Below are 11,243 nucleotides of genomic sequence, written 5' to 3' on the forward strand. Positions count from 1 at the left end.
TTTTATTTGTGAGAAGGTCGTGTAATCCATTTAAATTCCTTAATAAATTTAACATATAATTATAACTCAATAAGGATGTTATGGCCATCTGGTGAAATTCAGTTTAACTAAGAAATGGTTGTTTATTTTACCCGATAGGAATATAAGTGTGTATATATATATATATAATATTAAATATTGCGGTGCGGTGCGATTTGAACCACATTTCAGAAATTTAAAATCACAACCCGCACCGCACCGCGCAGTTTATTAAAAATTCAAACCGCAACCGCACCACGAAAATTAAAAACCGCGTTTTACGGTATGGTTTGGTGCGGTGCAGGCGGTTTTTGCGGTTTGTGCGATTTTCTACTCGTCCCTGATAACTACGTCGACATAAAATAAATTTGGAAAAAAGATATAAAAACTGCAGCCGTGAGTCCTGCCGTTATAACGTGTAATCTCTTCCTCTATAATCGCCGCTATCCGCCTACCCTCTCTCCATATACCTCGGCATTTTGTTACATTTCACCGTCAACGTATATTAAGTAACCGAACTGAATTTACTATATTACCCCTCTTTACCTTCCTCTAGCAAAATCACCCCTTCTCTCTCTCTCTCTCTCTCTCTTCTTTCAAATCATCACCTCCTCCAGCTCTCACCGGCACTGCACCTCTCTCTCTCTCTCTAGGTATTTCACTTTACTTACAAATTATGTATGTGTATTTATTTGTAAGTTTGGTTTTATATAAAATAATTATGTGATTATTTTGTTCAATTTGTAAATTACAATTCTTTTCTTTGACTAGTGTATCCGAAAGTGCTATCTTTTTCTGTTTCTAGGGTTACCCAGATTAAATTATATTATAGGGGTTTGTAGAGTCTTATGTACTTAAATTTTGAATTTTGAAGTTTTTTTGATTTAGGTTTTGCGTTTGTGTGCAGTTTCCTAGTTGAGTCTTCATATTTATATGTTACAAATTTAGTGCTCATTTTTTATCTGATTAAGCTTCAATTGTTTCACCAAGTGGAATGGATTTTATTTTATGGCTCGGTTTGTATTTTGAATTTATAGCAGCCAGGTTAGGTTCTACAAATGGATTTCAACTCAAAGGCCTCGGACAGTTTGATATCCAATTTATGTTTTTTTATCAGCTTACGTATCGGCATGGTGACGTAATTCATTAATGTTTCAGAAATTATGTATATGTTGTATTTAAGAAGTTTTCTTGCAATAAATTCAATCTATTTATGTTAGATAGATTTATGTCGGTGCTAGCTTGATTGGACATTCTTCTCTTTGTATTTAATTGTATATGATGATGCAGCTCATCATTTCCAGTGGCATTGATACTATATATTAGTGGCTCAACTGGAGAAGCCGCTCTCAATTCTTGCCACTATCCTGTTCAAATTTGAATTGGATCTGTCTCGTATATGTAGTCTATATAAATTAATAATCTTATTTTTTGTTGAAATTAGAAGTTTGCTATTTATTTTCTGTCGCAGTTTCCCTATAATTTTGTTTGTGTAAAATATATCTTATGTTGTCTGACTGGGTAATATTGATTTTTTTAAGCTGTACTTCTTTTGCTAGGTCTATTTTGGATAAACCAATGTATTTTCTACATGAGTAGCTTTAGGACTATTTAACGTTGTTTAGACCACAGTCTGGATGTTTTTTTTTCCTCTTTCTGTTTAACTATAAGTAATATCTTAATATTGTCTATTTGTTAGTAAAAGCACCATTCATTGATTTGGAGATCTTGCAAATGTTTCCTGGTGCTTCTGAATGATTGGCATCATGGATTTGAATGCCCCTCCTCTACCGGAGGACGATGATGATACATTTGAACAGCATTTTGAAGGATTCAGTGCATCAGAAAAACATACTGAACATGTGAAGCACGCAGAACATGTTGAGAGTGCAGTTGATATATTACGAAGGGTACACTACTGTCTCTTACTGTAATCTTTGTAGTTGACTGTTCCAGTTCTCTATGTGCTTTGTTGTGATTCCTATTCTTCAAAGAATCAAAATGAATACTTAAAAGCCATCTGGTGGGTAAGGGGTTCTGAAGCCCACAAACTCGTCATGCAGGATACAGGAAATGTAAAGAAGGTGTTTGTTTGAGTCTTAAACACTTATATAAGAAAGTATAGGGAAACAAGTTCAAAAATGAACCAAACAATAAAATCCATTTTGGGTAACATCGTTCAAGAACAAGAAGCAGACTGTTCTATGAATATAAATTCTTTGCACTTTGTCTCGTACAGGGTTAGTTGCGCATGAATTCTTGGATTTCCTTAATAAATCGATCTGCACCTTTCTGGTTAAGTTACTTGTATACGTTTGTACTATTAGGAACGCGAAGAAAGACGTCAGCGCCTGAAAAGAGATCGACCGGATGAGAGACCAATCAGTGCATCTCAGCCACCTAGGAATGAGCAGATGTATCAAGCAAAGCACCATAAACCTTCTGATAGAAACAAGCTTCCTCCGGGTAAGTGTGCCTTTATGAAAGTGAAATTGTTGGTTAGCCATGCTAGCATTATTTCAATGGGTTTCATTCATTTAAGCAAGTGTTACCGCCAAGAACAGTGGTTATCTTGTTTGCATTTTTTCTTCTACAACTTATACTACGTATTTAATTTTATAAGAAAAGTTCTTTTAAAGGCGAATATATAATCTGCCCTTTTTTTATGTCTGATCTCTACCTCATATTTTTTAAAGATTATATTTTCTCGTGTATTGTAGGTTGGTTGGATTGCCCTGCAGCTGGTCACGAGATTGGTTGCATTATTCCATCCAAAGTTCCGCTTGGTGAAGCCTTTAATGACTCCGTTTTGCCTGGAAAAAGATACTCTTCCAGGCAAGTGATCCATCAGCAAAGAGTTTTAGGAAGAAAGGTGAGTATACTGTGCTTTTCTTTGGTTTCCTTGTTTTGCATATTGGTGTGTGTCCTTCAAATTTGAAGCTTAATTTTCCTTGAATAGGGAACAAATGTTATTTTAAGTCCTGTGTGATGTTCCTAAATTTGTGCTTTTGGTCATTCCTATATTCTTCATTCTTAGAAAAATTTGTAATGCGTAATGAGTTTTTTATTCCTGAGCAAAGAATCACAAAAACTGCTTGAGATAATGTTCTCTCATAGAAGAGACAGTAATACATATTATTAAAATTTAAAAAATATCCTAAATTAGCTGAATTTCACAAAAATTATTACTGACCTTTATGAAATCAAAGTCTTTGTATATTAATTTAAGAGCTCTATCATACTTTCATTGGTGAACTTGAACTCTATTTCCAAGTCATGTGTTTGCCCAATTTATTATTATAAGAACCAGTTATGTGCAAGTTCCAGTGCCAAGTAATTAAATAGTGATTGCATGAGAAATTTTACTGATATGCAGCTTAACATATGCCATCTCTACTTGTTGATTTCAGCTTGGTTTAGTAATCGATCTTACGAACACTAGTCGTTACTACTTAGTCAGTGATTGGAAGAAAGAAGGCATCAAGCATGTTAAGGTAAGTAAGGATGAGTTCCTTCTCGCAAGTGTATTATGCGGTGTTCGGGATTCTCAAGTTTCTTGTCTTTCAGATTTCTTGCAAGGGGCGAGATTCTGTTCCCGACAATGATGCTGTAAATCAATTTGTTTATGAGGTAAAACTCTTGTTTTCACGAACTTCAGAAACTAGATATTTGAACGTGTAATTGTACGTGTAATTATATTTTATGAAAACCTATTTAACAGCTATTTTTAAAAATTATTTTTGAGTGAAATAAGTTCTTAATAATATTTAAGATTGTCGCCAAGGAACTCTGACACAAAACGACGTTCACACTTATTCATTGCCTTGTCGTAGCTATTCCGTTCTTTATTTCCTAGGTCATGGCATTTAGGTCTTATCTTGGCGCAGGTGTGCTATCTTATGAAGTTGCTCATCATATTGTGCGTTTATCAGGTTTCACAATTTGTAGTACGACAAAAGCAGTCGAAAAAGTATATTCTTGTCCACTGTACACATGGGCATAACCGCACAGGTTTCATGATAGTTCATTATCTCATGCGCGCTCTACCTATATCAGTCACTCAGGTTAGTAGATTTATTCTTTTTACCTTATCTATTGTTTCTTATGGGAAAATACATAGGTTTTGGACTGATCAACTTGGATGATGCAGGCTATCAAAATATTTGCTGAAGCACGTCCACCGGGAATATACAAACCAGACTATATTGATGCTCTATATACCTTTTATCATGAGAGGAAGCCTGATGCGGTTGTTTGTCCTTCAACTCCAGAGTGGAAAAGAACTACAGAGTTGGATCTGAACGGTGATGCGATGCCAGACGAGGATGATGATGGAGCTCCTGCTTCTCCATTACATGTATGTCAAAAAATATATGTAATCGCCGTCATGATTATGCGGAAATATGTAAATATTTATTGTTTCCATATAAATTGATTTCACGATCATACATCCAATTGAAATAACATCCAGTCTTGTTGTCTATTACTTTCTGCTGTACTACTTCACATTTTTTTACCCTTTCCCTCTTGTTTTTAAATATTTCCTATCAGGAGAATCATGAGATAGAGGGACCAATGACAAATGATGACGTTTTGGGAGACAGTATCCCTTCTGACCAGCAAGAAGCAATGAGACAGTTCTGCTATAAATCACTGAAAATGGCAGTTGGGGTAAGAGCTTGATCCCATCTAATATACTTGGAATCTGATGTGTTGAACATCGGTGCTTGTAACTCACCTTGCCCCTTCCCCATTTAAATTTGAGTGCTTCTGCAATTTTAAAGGTTACTGTAATTTTTAAAGCTATTGCAGCTAGAATGTATTAACTCCTCAATCTTCTTTTGTTAAGTTTATAGCTTTCTGTGTGGACAATTTTATTTATGTTGCCTTGGCACTCTACTTCACAAATGATCTATGATCTATCATATATCGTTTTACACTAGTCATCATAATTTTGCTATCCTGTGTTGTACGTTAACTTTATTTTTCGGTATGTCCCAGCAGCATACTTGCGCCACAAATGGTTAGTTGGAGGGATGTAATAGTATCAGTTAATATCCAGCCTGTACGTACTAGCAATGAGATTATTCACATTTTTTTTACCATGCACATAACCTTCCGTAGATGCTCATCTCTAAATTTATTGAAAAGTAATAAATTATCTTTTAAGCAATTGAGTTTTTGTTCCAAACTTCCAAAGGTGACTCTTAAGCTTGTGATCCTCAAATTTATCCCTTTTGTAAGTGCTGCTATGTGTAAGTGTAACTGATGAACAGTATTAACCTTGTTATCTAAAACAGTTTGATGATCATTTCATTAGGCTCAATAAAGGTTTTCCCCCAAATACTCAAATGTACACCGTATTTCTTTGTATTTCTTTATCAAGACTATAATTAGTAGGCAACTAATCGATATACTCAATTATACTGCTTCGAAGACATTGGCAACAACTTTGTATATGCCTGTCTGGGTCATGGAAGAGCTATAATTTGTTTTTATTCTCAGGGAAGAGGCCACTCACAATTTCCAGGATCGCATCCAGTTTCACTTAACAGGTCTAAACAGCTTTATCCTTGTTCATCTTCGCCAGTGCTCTCTTTTAAGTTGGAACTATTTAATTTAATTTCATTCAAGTAAAGAAAGGGGATACCCCCACATGGGATATAAATTTAATTTAATTTTGACATCATATAAATTAAGAGCTTTGCGTGGCATCGCGTTTGATATGTGAACAGGAGTGCAACATGTTCGTAACAAGTTGAGATATAGTAAGATTAACTAAAATCGTGTTTAGTGAACTGGGCATGTAATTGCACACGTAGATAATAATACACTTGGATTATCATTATGTGATGTGTGATAGGAGTGAATAATCTATAATTATTGATGCATAGTTTGAAACTGGTTGGTTCTTACTGGTGCCTGGTATTTGTTAAATATATATTGTTAAATATTTAGGGAGTAGTTCGTTGCTTAATCTCTATTTTCCAAATTTTTTTTTATAAAAACCAGACAACTTATCTATTCATAGATTGTCTGTATTACAAGAGTCAATTATGTGTGTGTTAGAAGTGAGATTAAATTATGAAGGTTTATTTCTTATTCATTTACTACTCGAGGAGTTTTATTTAGCTTGCATAGATCTCATGTACTGCTCGGACTGCTTGGACTGCTCGGACTGGTTGGCTTCTACTATTCATGATGTTTTATTTTAGGGTTAAATATCAAAGTGGCCACTCAACTAAAGGACATATATCAGTTTAATCATCAAACTTATTGAGGTATTATTTGAATCACTAAAGTCATAATAAATATCAAACACATATCTCAAAATATTTGTTCGAGAACTAAAAATTATTTTTATGAAATTCTATACATTCTTCTTGAATACTATTACAATCAAATGAAAAATTATGAATTTCTAGTATTTTAGATGATATAGAAAGATTTTTAAAATTATTTAAATCAAAGAACAACTGCAAAATTTAAAGTAAATAGTAGATAAAATTTTAAAAGTCTAACTATATTATCTAAAATATCAGAATTCATAATTTTTCATTTGGTTGTAGTAGGATTCAAATAAATTGTATAGAATTCCATAAAAATAATTTTTAGTTCTCGAGCACATATTTTGAGGTATCTGTTTGATATTTATTATGACTTTAGTGATTTATATGATATCCCGTTAAGTTTGATGATATCCCGTTAAGTTTGATAATAAAACTGATATATGGTATTCAGTTCGGTGACCACTTTGAAGACATCATGATTATGCCCTTGTTTTTAGTTTTTTGTCTATTAGTTTTCAATCAGTACTAAAAATTTTCGACCTTTAACATAAATCTACTATTTTGTATTTTTAGTGACAACTTAGAACTGTTAAAGCAACGCTACTATTACGCTACGTGGAAAGCTGATGGAACACGATATATGATGCTGATTTCCATGGATGGGTGTTACTTAATTGATAGAAATTTCACCTTTCGAAGGGTCCAAATGAGGTTTCCTTGCAAGCCTACTAGCGACGTATGTGGGAATATAGTTTATATAAGATATGTTGCTGTTGTCTGTTAACTAAAGCCTCTTATGAGTCATTTGACCTTAAAAAGTTTACTGGTTCTATGTAGGGTGTAGCAGATAAGACTCACCACTTCACACTGCTTGACGGGGAGATGATAATTGACACTTTGCCGGACTCGCATAAGCAGGAAAGAAGATATTTGATATATGATATGATGGCAATCAATCAAGTCTCTATTACAGAGGTAAACTATACAAGGTTTTTTTATATTACTCAGGATAGGCACTACTCTGCACATTGCACCAGGATTACTTTATTGGCTGTTCTCGGCCTGTGAAGTACATTTGTTGTGTAAATATATCTTCTTTATATAGAGTTTAACAGGTGTGCATAGTTGCTATCTTCTGTGAACACCTGTTAAGTTTTTTTTTCTGCCAACACATAGGTCGGTGGTGCACTTAGGTTTTAATCATTTCAACAATCGGAATTCTAATGACCCTGGTAATCTATATATATAAATTGCTGCATAACCCGTACCTCAGGTTTGGTATCTGTAATTAGGCTTGGATATATATATATATATATATATATATATATATATAAATTTTACATTTATTTGAACCATTAAATTAATGGACTATCCATTTTTGAGGTTTTGTATCCATATTTAGGTTCGGATAACATCCATTTCCATCATTTGACCCATTTGTTCACTGTATGCTCATTAATAAAAAAGTTATTTAATTAAATTTTGTTAGGCTCATTAATGTAAATGATAACTTAAGAGCATCTTTAAGGGTAATAATTATAATGGTTGGCTAAACAGGAAATAGTTTGAATTATAACCAAGGGGGGTAGTGGGAACTCCAATTGCTTAGTTATAAAAATGGTTGTGTGTAACTTTTGTTAAGAGGAATATTGGTTCCACAAATATTTCAATGGAATGTGATTGTCTATGATTTTTTTCTTAAGGGATTGGTGTGTTGGAGTGCTATTTTTTAACATATTATGTATATAATGTGCCACATATATTATAGCCAAGGACTCTCTACCGTTGGAGATGCTCTAACGTGTACAATTAAATATTAAACTTAAAAAAAAATTATACCTAAATTGAACTTATCACATAATACACTACTTATTTATGTACTTCGATTATTATTTAATTTACCTTCAGAATTTTTACTATGAACTGCCACGTGCATATAGGATGGCCTACAATCTAGTGGGGGAATAAAGGCGAGATTTGTGAGCAAACTTATAATGCTTGGTATTAACGTTTCTTAAAGAGCTCTATGCATATAAGCTTTCATAAAGCGAAAGCCTTTAATTGTCAAATTCTCAAATGTGGAAAGTACTATCTATATCTGTTTCTGATTTCTGTCATTGTCAGGTCTGCCTCTTATATTTTTTCGTATTATTTACCTATACTAAACAATGTATATTTAAACATTCATGCAGAGACCCTTTTATGAACGTTGGAAGATGCTTGAGAAAGAAGTTATCGAACCCCGGAATCATGAGCGCCATAATATATATCAGAGTAGAAATCCTTACTACAGATATGACTTGGAACCATTCAGGGTATAATTGAGTTGGAAACTTATGTTAAAGCTTCATGTTTGTACTCTAGTGGGTAATACTCATTGGTGTGCTAATGTCTGCAGGTTAGAAGGAAGGACTTTTGGTTGCTTTCGACTGTTACCAAACTTCTGAAGGAATTTATTCCAAGGCTTTCACATGATGCAGATGGCCTCGTTTTTCAGGTAGAAATTCTTCCACTCAATACAATGACAAGTATTCAATGCTGCTAATAATTTAAAAGGTTTAAGTGATATGGTCCCATCACCCATGAGCTGTGTTTTAAGACAGAAGCATAATAGAAATTCTTTCTTGCTGAATAGCATGTGTGCAGTACTCGCAGTTCTGATCTTCGAAACATGTTTTCTTGTATCAATTTTCGTTATGTTGAAATGATTTGTAGGACTTGACATCTGATTGATGAGATTCTATATTTTATTTTGACCAATGATGACTAGTCATGCTCTTTCTATGCTAGTGTTGGGACGATCCTTATGTTCCTCGTACTCATGAAGGACTTCTAAAGTGGAAATATGCAACAATGAACTCAGTTGACTTTTTGTTTGAGGTTTTTACTATCTACTTTGCTATAATCATATTTATCTTCAAAATTGGCTGCAAGTCTGATAATCTTGATCTACTTGTGTGGACAGATGGTTGATACTCGCCAGCTGCTGTATCTATATGAGCGTGGAAAGAAAAAGCTGATGGAAGGGAACAAAATTGTTTTCAAGGGTTCATGTATTTCTTCTGCTTATTTAAATTTTTTCTCTAGTTTTTTCTGGGTAGATCTGGTAGTACTGACGGGATCCGCTAATTGTGCCTGAAATAGTTGGTGCGCCCACTAGGTTCATTTTTTTGTAATGTACTAAGAAAGGTTCTGATCTTTAGCATTGTTCTTGGTGACTGTGCTGTTAGGCCACTGGAAAAGGGGAAGGCATGGTGGCCATGTTCTTCAGACCAGATCTCACTTTTGCCCGAATATTTTTTGACCCGACCCGTTTGAGATGATTTAAATTTTAAAAGCTAGTTTACTCATATTTGAATAATGAATTAACGAGCTATTCCACTACATGTTGGAATTTTTTGTTCCGGCACAGTAAATGTCCATGTCAAAGACTGGACCCGACACTTATTCTGTGTCCGCATATGAGATAAACTTTGAGATATGAATTTTTTTTCAATATATGCTCCCTCACCTTGACCAATTGAAAGACCACGTATGAGATGAACTTTTGGATGCAAAAAGAAGAGAAGATGATTTTGCCTCGGTATCGATGTATAGACATATCTTGGTAATAGAAATCCAAGAAACAGCCCTGTAATTTGAAAAGTCTTTCAGAAAGCTTCTTGTTTTTGTTTACCTCTCCCCCAACTTTTTGTGCGAATGGCTATGGCTACAACCTTATTTCCGATTGCATCCGCTTTAGAAACTTTAAAAACAGAACTGAAATAGTTTGCATTAACTGAAGCAGCGGCGGTCCATCTCAAACTTCAGATCAGGCCCTCAGACTCTTTCTGTAGTTTTGCAATTGTCGCTTGGTTCATCTGCATGAACTAGTCCATTTGGATGTTGTTATAATCTGCTGATGTAAATATTTACTTAAATGCTGCTATTATTCAGTTTCAATTGCTGTGAGGTGTTCTGCCTCTCTGAACCTTTTTAAATGATTGCAGATGATACTGACTTATCCTCCTACTCTGGTAAGATTGTTGAGTGTTCTTGGGAGTCAGAGGAAGAGGTGTGGGTCTTTATGCGGATTCGGCCTGACAAATCAACCCCAAATGATATCAACACCTACAGAAAGGTTAGCTGTCGCTAGTTCTATTAAATTACCCTCTTATGATGATTTAATCATAACGTTTCTAATATTATATTATTTTTTGTATGGTGGAGATAGGTTCTGAGGAGTATAAAGGACAACATCACCGAGGAAGTTCTATTAAATGAGATAAATGAGATAATCTGCCTGCCAATGTATGCTGATAGGATACGGAGTGATAGCAAAGCGGCTAATTCATCAAGGCGTAGATGATGGGTTTACACAAGGACTGGACAAAAGTAATTACTCAGCACTAATACACAACCCTGTTCAGGTGTATGTTTTTACTTGTGCACAATGCAGATCTTTGTTACTAGGCACTCTAATACTGGCTAGTGCCAAGGCCCATGAGCAAAATAGTATATACAAGTTATTGTGCAAGTGGTTGCCCATTGAAGTTCTGTAAGTATGTCAACTGACGAGTTGCACCTAAATAGTCTCCTCCCGTGTAAAGTTCTTTCTGATGTTTGTCAGATGAACATAATTAGCCATAGGATCACCATGTATATCAGCTTTAATTAGATTATTTTTGCGTCTGGTAAGTATATTATAATTTAGAAGTCATCCTTTGCAATGATATTCTGTTAGCAAGCATAGTAGTCCGATTGGGTTACCATTGTTGAGCAAGCCATTGTTTTGCTCTCTATTTTCTGTCTCCGCTATGTCTTCTGTACAATGATCCGAAGTGTTCAGTCAGTTGTATCATTCAAGGTGCATCTTTTGATAAATGTATTGCTGAAAATGTCACCGCTGATAATTCATTCCTCGAAAATTCAGGAATAACACTGGTCTAAAGCCAG

At 34.6% G+C, this 11,243-nt stretch overlaps 1 protein-coding gene across 1 annotated transcript; it reads left to right on the plus strand.

Annotated features, from left to right (window-relative positions):
* Positions 1 to 439: 439 nt before the first annotated feature.
* Positions 440 to 11,020, plus strand: LOC141659111 (uncharacterized). The gene is made up of 18 exons (XM_074465864.1): positions 440 to 671; positions 1,718 to 1,928; positions 2,346 to 2,484; positions 2,739 to 2,890; positions 3,429 to 3,512; positions 3,586 to 3,648; positions 3,951 to 4,082; positions 4,169 to 4,375; positions 4,570 to 4,689; positions 5,524 to 5,573; positions 6,882 to 7,044; positions 7,146 to 7,283; positions 8,501 to 8,623; positions 8,707 to 8,805; positions 9,099 to 9,188; positions 9,274 to 9,361; positions 10,298 to 10,428; positions 10,522 to 11,020. Exons 2-18 carry the CDS (start codon positions 1,773 to 1,775, stop codon positions 10,654 to 10,656), a joined length of 2,070 nt encoding a protein of 689 aa, XP_074321965.1. The 5' UTR covers positions 440 to 671; positions 1,718 to 1,772; the 3' UTR covers positions 10,657 to 11,020.
* Positions 11,021 to 11,243: the final 223 nt, after the last annotated feature.

Source organism: Apium graveolens, chromosome 5, assembly GCF_009905375.1.
Source record: "Apium graveolens cultivar Ventura chromosome 5, ASM990537v1, whole genome shotgun sequence".
NCBI lineage: Eukaryota > Viridiplantae > Streptophyta > Magnoliopsida > Apiales > Apiaceae > Apium > Apium graveolens.